This window comes from Oreochromis aureus, linkage group 16 (genome assembly GCF_013358895.1).
Source record: "Oreochromis aureus strain Israel breed Guangdong linkage group 16, ZZ_aureus, whole genome shotgun sequence".
NCBI classification, from domain to species: domain Eukaryota; kingdom Metazoa; phylum Chordata; class Actinopteri; order Cichliformes; family Cichlidae; genus Oreochromis; species Oreochromis aureus.
The window spans coordinates 27,926,773-27,941,224 of NC_052957.1; the positions used below are offsets into that span (position 1 = coordinate 27,926,773).

The 14,452-nt window shown below is 40.3% G+C and overlaps 1 protein-coding gene across 1 annotated transcript in view; it reads left to right on the plus strand.

Annotated features, from left to right (window-relative positions):
* wars2 (tryptophanyl tRNA synthetase 2, mitochondrial) overlaps positions 1–14,091 on the plus strand; it is a 45,267-nt gene extending 31,176 nt beyond the window's left edge. Inside the window, exons 3-7 of the mRNA XM_031755554.2 lie at positions 1,880–2,140; positions 4,669–4,749; positions 7,332–7,414; positions 9,931–10,049; positions 13,293–14,091. Coding sequence (XP_031611414.1) covers positions 1,880–2,140; positions 4,669–4,749; positions 7,332–7,414; positions 9,931–10,049; positions 13,293–13,741 — 993 coding nt within the window. The 3' untranslated portion in view covers positions 13,742–14,091. The remainder of the gene's footprint in view (positions 1–1,879; positions 2,141–4,668; positions 4,750–7,331; positions 7,415–9,930; positions 10,050–13,292) is intronic.
* Positions 14,092–14,452: the final 361 nt, after the last annotated feature.

Below are 14,452 nucleotides of genomic sequence, written 5' to 3' on the forward strand. Positions count from 1 at the left end.
CGCTGCATTAAAAGTACAGCCTCCACTTTCCATCCAATAAGACCCCTACATGTTGGTATAGTGGTGGGATCCTACAACTAAAACAATGCAGGTTCTTAAACTGTTCTGAAACTTACACAATTTGAGATCATCTAGCAACTTTAATGCACAGACTGTTCATTAAACACACGTTCTTAATATATTGCAGTGATACTGGTACTGGCTCACAGTTATCTACTATTTGTGGATTGAGGTGCTTGAGCCATACACAACACCTTGTGTAAAGTCCTGTAAATTGCCATACTATCTTTAAATTCATGGATCCATGTAGTTATTTAAAACTACACTTCCAGATTTGTATTCCATTGTATTTTGGTACACCGGTAATAACACACCTGTAACAATGCAGCCCATGAACCTTCCTTTTTTTCTAAAGCAGGCAATTGGCAGGTATTTCTGGCCACGCAGTCATCCTGCAGACCTCAAAGGTCTAGTCCTCAGGCATGCGGTGGTTCTTTTTATCTACCTTGAGCATTCATCCAAGCCACTTCTGCCGGGAACTGAATCCTTGTCTCCACTGTGGGCTGTTATGTGTATTACCCAAGCGCCAAAGATTTTGTCTTTCTGCCAGACCAACAAAAACAGTTCCAGTCTGTGTTCATGTGTCTTTCTGCTCTGTTGAAGCCCTAATCTACTGTGTAACGGCTTTGGTTGAAAAGCCCTAGTTTGGGATGCCAGCGTGGTTTCATGTGTCATAACAGGTGCCGCTCTGCTTGCCCTCTAATTGTATCGTGTGGTGCCACAAGCAGAGGTTAAGACTCTTGCCTAGCAAGGCTAATTGAAAGCCAAGGTTCAGTGAAGCCGACTGATGCCAGGAGAAATGGGGTGTTTGGCCCCAGTCAGACTCTGCAGGAAGAGAAATATAGTTTTAGTCCAGTGGTACAACCACCAATACTGATCTCCCTTTTTCAATTGGTGAATGTTGAGAGCCTGCTGCTGTCTCTAAAATAAGGTCCTTGTTTTAATTATAGAAAAAACCCCTAACTCTATGGTGGGCTGCTGTTGTTATATGTGATGTATTTATGCTGTTTTTTTATCCCCGTTTTTTGTGCTGCTTTCTGTTGCGGTAATGAAAGGCTCTGAAGCTGGTTGGATGGTTGTAAGTGATATTGTTGGCCAATGAGGTGATGCATTCTTTGTGCTGGATGTGTTTGGGAGAGAACAGAGGTGCTAGCCATGGAGTTAGCATCTTAGTAATACAAGCATGACTGCTAATGGCCCCCAACCTGCCAATAGTTTAACACTGACACTTCGGCCTCTACAGGCTTCTTTCTAGTTGTAACTTTCTCCCTTTTGAAGGATCTTTTGTCTTGGCCTTAGCTTTGACTTTTAGAGTCAACCAAGCATTGCTGCGCTAATTTGGAGACATTGATGTTATAGGCACTGTTTTAAGAACATAAGTTAATGTGCTTAAAAAGGGATGATATTAAACTTTGGCTCTATTTCTTTCCCCTCACTGGTCTCAGCTTCCTCCTGAGCCTGGTTCTGCCAGAGATTACTTCCTGCGATTAGGGAGTTTTTCCTTCCCATTGTCACCAAGTGCTTGCTCTAGGGGGTCGTCTGATTGTTGAGGTTTTTTGCACCTTGCGGCCACTGTTGTTGTGATTTAGTGAAACTAAAATAAAATTGAATTGAATAAGATGTGCTTCATAGGTATATGTTCTTTATTTTAAGAGAGACTAGTGTTCAGAGGTGTGATGAAGACAGTGGAACATCTTTGATTGCTCGTGGTGATTATACATGACACTATTTGTAATTACATTTCCATGATGTTATTTCATTATCAAATCCAAAGTGCTATAGAGCCAACTCGAGCATATTCCTTCTTCTTTTTCCCCAGGAGGCTCCAAGAAGTGGCCGTGTATTCTCAGGGATTCAGCCTACTGGAGTGCCCCACCTGGGAAATTACCTGGGTGCTCTGGAGAACTGGGTGTCCCTGCAGCACCAGTACCCCTCAGTCCTCTACAGCATTGTGGATCTGCACTCCATCACCCAGCCCCAGGATCCGACGCAGCTCAAGAGTAACATACTGGACATGGCTGCCAGCTTGTTGGCCTGCGGTATCAACCCAGAGAAAGCGATACTCTTCCAGCAGTCTCAGGTGAGTTGGGCATGTTTGATTGATGCCGTTTATAAATATATATGATGTGTTATCCTTGCTGTGTAGTTCCCTGCATAGTGTGTTGGATGCATATACACTTCTATCTATAAATGAATACTCACAGGTGCAGAAAGTACTATTTATATGTGATAAACACTGCAAGCTTACATGTGCTTTGCATGTATATATAATTCAGATTTCACACTCATGTCTGCAGATTAATTTTCACATTTCATGTGGTTATCACGTAGAGAGCACATCAGTGTTTGTTTATGAATAGAAGTGCCCTTTTTTGTCTTTTTGTTTTGTTTTTTTAAAGCCGGGCAGCTTCTGCTCTCATTTCTGGTTTTTCAAAGAAGAAAATCGGTTTATTTTCGTGATGTCGACTCTCATATTTACCTTCCTACATGCTGACAGACCCCAAAATGTTTATTTCCTTGCTCCTGATTCTTATCTCCAATGTGTGCTCAGCCAATTCACAGAGCCTGTAAAAACACAAACTGACACAAACCACCGTTAAGTCCTTCTTTAGGCCACGTGAAGAAACTGAGAAGGATAACGACAAGTCTTAACATTTGCAGCACTTCAGCACATCAACCCCGAATTTAGGCTTGAGCTCACACTGACGATGGAGAGAGAGAAATCAGAACAGCTGTTTGCTTCTCCCCTGACACCACATGTGTATTTTTCTTTTCTTACTCACAAGTTAAGTTGGGTGGGTGCGTGTGTATGTGTGGATAGTTCAGTCCATCTGTGTTTCTTTGCCACCCACTCCTCACACACACACACAAACACAGAGTCCTATTTTTATTCTTGTTTAGCTTCATGCCACATAACTTGGCAGCAAGGCGACCCCCGTGTTGAACACGCCCGCTCCACATGTAAAAATACGATGGCCGCCCAAAGAAAATACTGGACTTAATTGAAAAAATGCAAAGAGCTGGTGACGAGCTGAACTCGGAGGATTTGCGGATCTGCTGATTCATTGACTTCATTTTTTAATACCACTGAGTTTTATAGAAGTATTGAGCAGAAAAGTGGATTTACTGTGTTGGGACAACTGTTAGCTGTTCTCTAAAATCCCTTCTTTGCAGTCCTAAGGAGCTGCTGCCATGGCTGTTACTGTCAGTCTAATGCCGATATGATCCGCAACATTAGCATATCTCTCGTTGCGGGGCTTTCTTACGATACAGCATGAATGGAGGCTGTGTTTTTACTAAGCCTTTTAAATATCAGCGTTTTATTGCACTGTTCAAACCATATCCTTGCCCTCTCTTTGTTGTCATCGACATCTGTCCCATCTCTTGTCTGTCTGCAGTGTGTAATGCATACCGGCCCCCTACATGCTAGCCTGAAATCCTGCTTTATGTCCCTGCTGTCTGCTGTTGACATCATGCTCCCCAGAATGCTTTTCAAGCTGCAAGAGACGGAGAGGATGGCAATATAGTCAGCGTCCATAAACTTTAATTTGCTGAAGCACAAGGATATTTCCTGCATCCACACACACTGGCTGTTAGACACAGAAGCATTTTTTTTCACATCGGGTTAATTTACTGCTACCAGATGCATCAGCTACACTGCATTAACATTCACCTCTTTGTGTTGTGGGTTATTTGTCCACATGTAAAAACTATTTCCTTAATCCTCTAATTGAATAACCAACCTACCTCCGCTGAGAGTGAATGGTTATCTGTGTGTATGTGTTAGCCTGGCGAGCTGTGCAGGGTGTACGCTGCCTCTGGCCCTACGGCAGCTTTGATAGATTTTGAATTAAAAGATTTCAGTTATGAGCTTCTGAGAAAGCGCTGCTGTCCATATATACAAAGTTCTTTTCACAGTAGCTGTAATTTGCTCCCAGGATTATTAAAAAAAATGATGGATAAAGGTATAGAAATCCAGTGTATGAAGTTTAGGCTGGGTCAGTTTTTAGTCTGCCAGTATTTATTTGTTAATATCCCGCTTATTAAAGACATTAAAAAAGACTGATAAAATGAGTATAAGCCTACAGGTGAGAGTGGGTGCACCTGTGTGACAGATGGAGGTGTAGAAAGGCAGTATTCTTCTCTTCCACTTAGAGGCGCCAGGGAGTTACCCTCCTTTTCCTCCACCCCAGCTGTCCCGTGGATGACTTTTAATCCATCCGTCTGTGTTTGTTTAATCTGCCTGCGTAATTTATTTCTTCTGTTTATCTCTTTGGTGCCTCCCTGAGGTTATAGGCTCTCTTCTTTAATTAACTGGACTAAGCGGTGCAGTGAGTTCAACGTGCTTGGGAGTTTGCATGTATACAGCAGCAGGAGGCTGGCTCTTGTACACATGTAACAAACAGTGTTGGTTTCTGTTAGATTTCATGTAAAGAAATCTCGTCATGACTTCAGCTTATAAGGTACCGACTGGTGAGCCAACAAGTTCGTAGATATTTGTGATTCAGCCATATTAATATGTAGTGGTAATATTATTAATATTGCAGCCTGATGAGCGATTGAAAGGTGTATGCTGACGTTTGGATGTGTCCCCACTCGTCACTGCAGGTGTCCGAGCACGCTGAGCTCTCCTGGATCCTCGGCTGCCTCACCAGTATGCCTCGGCTCCGCCACCTACCACAATGGAAGGTGAGACTCTCAGATCTTCTCCAGCAGACACTCGTGCATAAAATGATCACGCACAAGTCTTCATTTGTGTTGTTTGTATCGGTGCTCATTTTAAAATAACAATTATAATTAAAAAAAAATTACTGTGTACTGTGGTACAGATTTCACTCATACAGCACCAGCATGTGGACATGAGTAAAGAAAACTATGTCCTTCTGTACCCATCTGTACTCCTCTGAGCCTGGACCTTCTTGAGAGGTCTTCCTGTTAAAAGGGAGTTCTTCCTCCCCATTGTTGTTGCTTAGTATGTATATGTCTATAAGTGTTATCTTTATCATGTTAAAGATGTCTTGCATGTATCCACAATCAACAAAATGTCATAAAACATTCAGAATTATTAAAAAATAATAAAATACAATGCAAATGCAAACAACCAGTTAGCCTATTGGAACCTTTAGAGATGTAGAAAAGTTGTTACTATGAGACATTCATGTCATTGTTGTTTACGGACTGAGTAATATTTGTGATGCATTATATTTTTATATGTTTTCATAATCTTGTCTCTTTTGTCTTTTACTGTGCAAACTGAATTGATTTACTGACACATAAATGTGATGATAAATAAGAAAATGCTATATTGTCTTTGCTAAACGAGCTTGATTTATTTAAATGTGGCCTGTTAAAAATGCAGTAATGCTTTACTACGAGCATCTGTCAAAATTTAAAGCAATTCATTCAAACATTTAAACGTTGAACGGCTGAGAAGGAGCAAGTGCCGCGGTGGTCGGGCGAGCTAGTGAATAATGACAGAAGGGCGTCGGTGAGAAGAAAATCGTTAATCAGAGCAATAAAATAATTTTTATTTTCTGATCGTTTCACGCTACGCTTCTGAACACTATTACACGCAACCACACCCCCGCACAATGCAGGAAAAGGGCTTCTCGGTTGGATTTCGCATGGTCTCTCTGCTCTCCGTGTGTGGGTGTGTATGCTAGCACTGCTATCGGTCAAACAGACACACATCTGCAGCTCTTTACACATCAGTGACAGACGGAGAGCCAGAGTTGTAACCTGGTCAGTGTGATTTTAGAGACTTGGGATCTATGCACAGCCTGCATGTAGAGGCTTCAGCCCAGAAACTTTCCAAACAAATGGCAAAATGAGGACATACACTAATATAAGCTGGATGTTTCTGGCAAAGCGATGACTCGGAGGTATAACTTCTGTATATATTTATACAATATCTACAATATCTTTTAAAGCAAAAATGGTGTACCTGCAAAGGAGTATTTATTTTTGATATCAGTTAATTAATAATGATACATAAAAACACAAAAACACAGTCATATTTAGCTTTTAAGCTGCAAAGGGAGTTTGTAATGTTATATCTATTTGCCCTCATGGCTACATTTGTTAGTGTGTTATAACTATGTTATTACACATAACATTATGCAGGGATGCTTAAATTATTACCATGTAAAAATTGATCCAGTATGTTTTCTTCAGTTCATGTGAAACTGGAATAAAAAAATGTTTATTCACCAATAAAAATAACATTTTATGTTTTAAATGAACCTTTTCTTGGTGTTGTAATTTCCTTTGCTGCTCGGTGCAAGCAGTTCAATGCAAAAGTTAAAAAGCTTTATGTAGCACACATTGAAAGTTTTTCATTATGTCCCCAGTTTGCTGCTACTGTTTCTGGATGATATAGATTGTGAGCGTTTTATAAATGAACAACGGTTCACTTTTATATATATCTTCGTGCAATTTGTATGCATATTTCTGTACATTGTTACCTGTATATACGAAATTCAGTTGCTTATGTATATATAGGACCACTTTGTGTCTTCCTTCTATATTTTATATTCCCTTTGCGATAAGAGCTGTGCACTACCCAAAAACATAATAAAGGTTAAATCACTTCCTGGCATTTGGAGGAAATACTGGTAAACATTTAGTGGCTAAATCCTTCAAATTGTTGTACTCTTATAGACTGCAAGTAGATGCAGTGGAAAAACTATAATTTCATTGTGCAATAAATTTAAAATTGTGACACAACTTCAGCACAAAAAAATAAATCTGGATTTTTGTAACTGAAGTGATATTTCGAACCATAAATCCCACTGTATCAGTTCTTACCTTCAGTGGAACACTTACAAATTATATTAATTCCTCTGTTTTCTCTTAAGTTTCATCATGCCTGTGCATTTTTATTTTGTTTTTCTGCAGCATTTCCCACATTTTTAATTCATATAATTTTTCCCCCCACCTGCATGCAGTTTTAATACAGGACGAGCGAGGATCAACAGAGCTCACGTCTCTCTGCTCTTGTTCTCTGTTGCTCTTTAGAAAACACCTTCGTTTACCCAACAGATGAGTTGATTTCAAAAATGGTGGAAAACGCCGTGCAAATTCATCCGTACCCCGTTTGTCTCAGTCGATGAGTCGTGAAAGTGAAAATGGCTCTTTATGGGGAAAAGGAAAAAAGTCAGCTTGAGTCCATCTTTCTCCTGTCTGCTTCTATTTCTGGTTGCTTTTAGTGTTTCTGTCTCATCGTTGTTCTTTTTCTGCTTCAACTTGCTTCCCTCCGTCTTTTCCTCCAGATGAAGAGCAAAGTGAAGAACGAAGGCAGTGTTGGTCTCTACACATATCCCGTCCTCCAGGCTGCCGATATTCTTCTCTACAAGTGAGATTTTCATTCAAGTAGCGTACAGTTATAGTGTGTGTGTGTGTGTGTGTGTGTGTGTGTGTGTGTGTGTGTGTGTGTGTGTGTGTGTGTGTGTGTGTGTGTGTGTGTGTGTGTGTGTGTGTGTGTGTGTGTGTGTGTGTGTGTGTGTGTGTGTGTGTGTGTGTGTGTGTGTGTGTGTGTGACAGTCAGATAAATGTTGCTATGCTTGCATAAGCACCAAACTTTCAACTCGTATTTCTTAGGCTGTGTACCCTACGCATTCACGGCTTTTCAAAAGACACTCATTAGCCATTCCTTCTGTGAATAACTGATTTTTATATTCCAAACTCTGTTAAAGAATTTTAAAAACTAATTTTTCCTCTATCATTTACAACTTCTTCATGTAAAGATTGACTGTTACAGTGTTTTCTGTCAGGCTTCCTTATTTTACTTGATGGAGATGAAGGTACGAAACCATGAAGGGGGATACATCCCTGCTGAAAGCATGGCTTGCAGCCTTTTGCAGACATGTGCGACCATCCTGTGCTCATAAGCGCATTAATCTTAGCAGCTGGAGCACAAAACAAACAAACAAAGGAACTGCAAAAGAGGTCTTGCTTAAGTATCGGCCCATAAATGACAGTATACAGTATCTCTCACTGAGGTATTACTTTAACAGCAGTTTCCTCTTAATGTTGTAGTTTCTTGTGACTGTTAAGTTTTATATTTTTACTTATGGTGCTGATAATTTATCGGGGTGGAGGTGGATCAGCAGGTAGAGCAGGTCATCTACAGATCGGAACGTTGGTGGTTTGATGCCTGGCTGCTCCAATCTGCTCCAGACTGTAAGATACTGAACGCTGAGTTGCTCCCGTTGCCTTCATCTGAGTGTGAATGTGTGTGAATGTTTGCTAGAAAGCACTTGTATGTAGTAAAACGTTCTTGCATAAATGCATGTGTGAGTGAGACATGGAGAAAGTAGAATTGAAAAGCGCTATTTAAGAACCACTGCAGTTTACAAACCCCAAACAAAGTCCCAACTTTTAAACGGACCCTTTGTGTTTTGCCTCAGAGAGATTTGTGTTTTTAGCATCAAACCCTGATGTAGTTTGTGTAAATGTCTGGGTCATAATGTATCTTCATCACTGGTTGTCCAGCAGCGTGGAGCAAAGTAGCAAAAAGCTAAGCTAATCTTTTTTCACTGTGTTTTTAGTGCATCTTTAAAGTAACCAGTTAAACTTCTGCTTCATCTTTGCATTCTTCTGCAGTGTTGGGGCAACGCTGATGTTTTTACATTTATTCAAAGATAGTGCCTTTTCCTTGTTTTGCATTCCAGTCCATAATGTGTGCTAAATATGAACCTGGAAGCTAAAATCACCTCCACTAACATAAGAAAGAATGAAGTGCGTGAATTAAAACAGTAACTGCAATGAAAAAGGAGCAGAGCCAGTAATCCACATAACAAATACCAAACACTGAGCCTACTAACTTATACTGATCGTGAGCAGTGCGCTAATCTAAATATTTTTATCATTTGATTTATTTTTGCAAGCTCAAATTTGACGTCTTCTGACAAATATTCACTGCACAGAGCCTACAAAATACTGTTTAGCAGAGAAGTTTGCCCATAATACAAAAGAACAGCAACATTTTTGGATACTTTTGGTTTTATTTTTGAGATCTCCGCCTCTAAGTTTAGTACTTTTTTTCTCCTTATTATTCACAACACAGAAAATCAATTCCACAGCATCTTTTTTTCATTTTTATTTCTTTTTTTTATTACAGAGGCAATGTTCCTTTTAATCCACAGCACATGCCAGCTGCTCTCAGAGGCCATTTCTCCAGCAGAAAATAATTCCAGTGCAAAGTGTTCACAGTGCGATCTGTAATTTATCACGAGTAACAGGGACGGCGTGTCTGGCAACGAAGACTGCTGGTGAAAATTTGTTGTTTTTAATATCTCACCTCTGCTGCGTGGGGGTGGAAAGAGAAATATAACGTGCAGATATCTCCAGATAAAACCTCAAAGTAGAGATTATAAAGAGGAAAAAAATGCATTCTGTAATTTCTTTGCCTCTGACGTGTTCGTATAAATATCAGTGTCACGATTTCTGGTGGAAATTTGTCTGAGACAAAGAGTTTTGTGTGTGATCTGTGAGGTGCAGCCTGCTGATGAGGCGTCAGTGGGCTTTCACGTGAGATGAGTTGGTTGGGTTATTGTCTCGTAGCGTTTCCAAATTCGCATTTAGAAGGCATCTCTTCAGCTGTTTCTGGTTCAGCAGCCATATATCCAAAAGCTCATTTCCTGTGGAGAAACTGTGATGTAGCAAAGTCTCATCTCTAAAGAGAAAATTAATGAACTGCTTCCTCCTCCAGTTACAGAGTTGCCAAACACATGCTGAAAAAGTCTCCTGCAGTGACTCCAAGTGTCTCCAATTTGTCCTTGCGTCTCGCTGTGTATTTTAAACTCTGTGCTGTCACAGTGCTGCACGGATCACGTCTCTAATGTGCTGCTGTGGAATCGTCTCTCTCAGGTCCACTCACGTCCCCGTCGGAGAAGATCAGGTCCAACATTTGGAGCTGGCTCAGGATCTTGCTCGCATCTTCAACAACCGCTACGGAGAGCTGTTCCCTGAACCCTGCGCCCTGCTCAGTAAGAATACATGGCATGATGGCGTGTGTACACACTCATGATTTTAGCTTTTTAAGGTCAGCTTCTTAAAATCACGTAGCTCTCTGGTAGCAGCAGCTTTACGTTCTTATGTAGAGAATGTCATCATGTGACATTAAAGTCGCCTGTTTTAGTCTCTTTAGTCTTTAGCTCTGTAAGTGAGGCCTCACTTGTTCGATGGCCTTACACTGCATATACCAAGTGTTTATATTTTCAAATGTGCTTGTTGCATTTTTTGAAAGCGTTTTTTTATTTGCTAAGGGTTGCACATTTTAGTTGATTTCTATTAAATCTCCATCTTTATGAAGTCTTCTGCTTAGATATTTTTTTTTATATAAAGTCTTCTAACTGCCTCTAACTGAAACAAGCTGAGTGCTATAACTGAAGTGAGTGTTTTTGGAAACTAGAAAGTTTTTCTGTATTAGAAGTGAAGCTTTCTTTCTGCCTTTCCGTCCTTTTTTTTTCTTGAATTATTGTTTCCTCTGTTGGGAAAGTTTGTGATTGATTGGTTCAGTTTCTCTTTCTCTTTTTTTATTTATTTATTTTTTATTGTTGTTCCTGATCTTGAGCCAGGAATTTTTGGAAGTGTATTTTGCATCACATAAAGAGCAAAACTGGCAAATGAAACTTAACTTAAATAGCTGAAGAAAAGGCGGTAGTAAGATGCTTGTGGGCCTAAAGCCTTCTCTAAAAGACAGTCATGGCTGGTTTAATCTTCCTGGAGGATTAACATCAACAGACAGGGTTTCCTCATTGCGACTTTATTTCTTTTTTTGTTTATCTGCATAAATAGATATCACATTCAAATGAGAAAACTGGGAGAAACTGTCTCGGTTTTATAAAAAAAAAGTATCAGGAACTAATCCAGATCCACGTGTCCGTCTGTATCCAGGGAATTTTCAGCCTCGGAGGATATGTGCCGTCTCTGGCCGCTCGTGTTAAACAAAGTCCCAACGTTTGAATGGACCCTTTGTGTTTTGCTCAAAGAGATTTCTATCACTGAAGTCATTTTTAGCATCAAACCCTGATGTAGTTTGTGTAAATATCTGGGTCATAATGTATCTTCATCACTGGCTGTCCAGCAGCGCCGAGCAAAGTAGCAAAAAGCTAAGCTAAACTTTTTTCCAGTGTTTTTAGTGCATTTTTAAGTAACCGGTTAAACTTCTGCTTCATCAGCAACGCTGATGTTTTTAAATCCATTCAAAGATATATTGCCTTTTCCATGTTTTGTAAACTAAGTCGGAGTGGGACATGCTGTTTAGCTAAAGCTAAAAACCACCAACTGCAGAGCAGCCAATCAGAAATTAGAGCGAGGTTCAGGGGAATAAAACTGACAAGATTTGAAATACAATGTGACGCCGTTATTATTAATATTTTCTTTTGAAACGTTTCCCAAAATGTACCAACCAAATGTTTTTATACATGAGGCCAACGTTTTGAAAGATCCCACCCTCCTCTACTTTCTTTCCTCATGATTAGCAGTATGGTGGAAGCACGGGATGGAGTCAGTCATGTGTGCATTAGAGCTTTGATTAAAGAAATATTGTCTTCCTCTTGTATAATAATTAGGGAGGTAGATTTGGGGTGGATGTCATCAAGATGAGTTTAGAGATGTGTGTATGCGTATATGTGTGTGTCCGAGTGTGTATGCACTCTTGCGTGTAATCAGTCGGCAGTATATAGCCGGTGGACCCCACCCTCGTTTCTTGTCTTCGCCATAGCAGAGTTGGCAGTCAGTGTCTTCCCTTTGAAACGAACCAGAGTCTTTTAATTTGCTTGAGATAAAGACATCTTGGCGTTGATGAACAGCGCACATGTGGCCTGCTTGTACAGGACCAAACAAAGAACTGGAGCTTGGAAGATGGTGGAAGTATGGGGATGATTTTAAGAGTGAAAGAAAGAATGAAAGGAAATACCGGCTCCCGTCGTCTGCTGATCACTTCACACTCGCATACGTCTGTTTCACACCGGGATATTTTTACAAGCACACACAAACGTGCCAGGCAATCATAATTCAGCCATCTGAACTTAGAGGAATAAATGAAAAATTACACCTAGCACCTGAAATCTCCCCAAAATGCAGATATTTTAATAATTAGACGTTTAAGTCATATTTAAAGGGGCCTGACTGAAACCTACGCCTTTTGACCATTTAACAAAATAAAGAAGAAACTAAGTCAGATTCTCTCAAAAAGCTGGGGCTCGCTTACATTGCTTTTAGCTGTCAGCTTGGACTTGAAGACAGGAGCAGAAATCTGCACTCTGGACTTTTTTTGACTTTGTTTTTCATCGTTTGGCTGACCTACAGTTTGATTAGCAGAGGCTGTTAAAGTTAAACAGCCTGAGACGAGAATGTGTCGACACTGCTCAGGCTTCTGTGTCCACCTTCTATCTCGATGTAGATTTAGTGCAGGGTGTATTAAAACAAATCTCAAAAGGCGTTATTTTTAAAGCAATAGATTTCTCACGTGTTTGGATCTTTACTGGTGAACAGCTGTGGAATTAAAGCACTTTGAAGTCAAAATATTCTTTTTGGTACTCCCCTGTATTTCCAAACAAAGATGCTGGAATTGAGGAAAAAATGAAAGTCAGGCTTTAGTAAATATGTATTTGTGTTTTTTTGTTGTTTTGACGGCAGACCTTTACCCGTGTTGCTTGGAGGTTATGGTTTTTGGTAGTGTTTGCATGCATATTATTGTGTCTGTAAACATGATTGGTTGAAAAGTTTTGAATGAATTCTTGTGAAACTTTGTAGGAGTGTAGAGAGGGGTCATACTAACGATCCGTTTAAATTTGGCTCTCATCCACCAAGGTCCACTTAATGATTTCTTTATTAAACAATGAGAAAAATCCTCATAACTTTGAAATTATGATTCTTACAAATGTGATGTGTATTGTCAGTATATAGAAAATGCATTAAAAGTGTGTTTAAAAGATGAAAAAAAGATTCTGTATACGAGTACATAGATAATAAATTCCCTTAAAAGTAAATACTGCCCAACGATTGAGCTGCTTTGGTAGACGTTTGCACTCTCGTGCTTCTTGTCTTCCTCTGGGACCAGTGATGCTCAGCCTCACCTCAAACATCATAGAAAGCAAATGCTTTCTGATTTAATCAGAACCTAACCTTTTGAATTTTTCCACTCTTACGCGTCTCCTTTAGAAATGAATGTGTTGTTTATTACACTGACAGGTTTTCCTGATCCTTCTCCTTTCTATCTGCAGGCTCAACACAAAAAGTCAAATCCCTCCGCGACCCCTCGGCCAAAATGTCCAAGTCAGACCCCCAAACGATGGCAACCGTTTCTGTCACAGACACTCCTGACGACATCGCCCTCAAGATCCGACGAGCCGTCACCGACTTCACCTCTGAAGTTACCTTTGACCCAGAGACGCGTCCTGGTGTTTCCAACCTAGTAAACATTCACGCTGCCGTGGCAATGATAAGCGTGCAGGAGGCTGTGTCTCAGGCAAGAGGATTGGACACTGGAGCCTACAAGAAGCTTGTAAGCGATGCTGTGATCCAAAGGTTGACCCCCATCAGAGAGGAAATCGAGAGGCTGAGGTCGGACCGGGCTCACTTGGAGCGAGTGCTGGCTCAGGGGACGTGCAGGGCGCGGGAACTTGCAGCACCTGTGCTCGCAGAGGTCCGACAGAGAGTGGGCTTCTGCTGAGAGACAAGAAAATGACTCTACACTGTGAGCCTCTCAGTAAATTACTGCAGCTGGTGGAAAAAGACTCAACTACAGAGTGATACTGGTCAGACTTTACAAGGGTGACTTCTTATTTTGCTCCGTGTATGTCCGCAGTGAAATCAAATTGGAAGCTCGTCTTTCGATGCAGTTGTTACATCCTATTTGCTTTTGCTCATGTTTTACATAATCATTCGCAGCCTGTTTATTTGCCTTCTGATTCTGGCTGTATGCATTTCCTCACAAACCATCATTTTGATTTTATTATTATTATTTTTACAACATTTTATCTTCTTGTTGCTAACGTGTCCAAATAAAGATTTAAAAGTTGTGAAAAATGCTTCTCATTTAAAGCGTCTTCACTTACAAAAGTGAGCCAAGTGTGCTTTCACAACTAAAGCTGCAGGATTAAATACTTAAAAAATAAACAATGACATAATAAAAGGATCCATTCTAGATTAAACATGTGGAAGAGTAGCTGCAGACAAACAAATGCAACTCTTTAAAAGTTCCAGTGGAATCTGCGAGTGCAGCTTAGTGTTTTGTAGATCGTTTATGGGCAGTGAACTATTTAAATCCAGCTTTTTCCAAGTTCAGCGGGAACAAGAGGAAGAGGTCCTGCTGCCTGACATTGAAAAGTTCTGTGTTTAGTTGGGAGAAAAAAGCTGAGTGAGAAAGATTTTTGAAATGTAA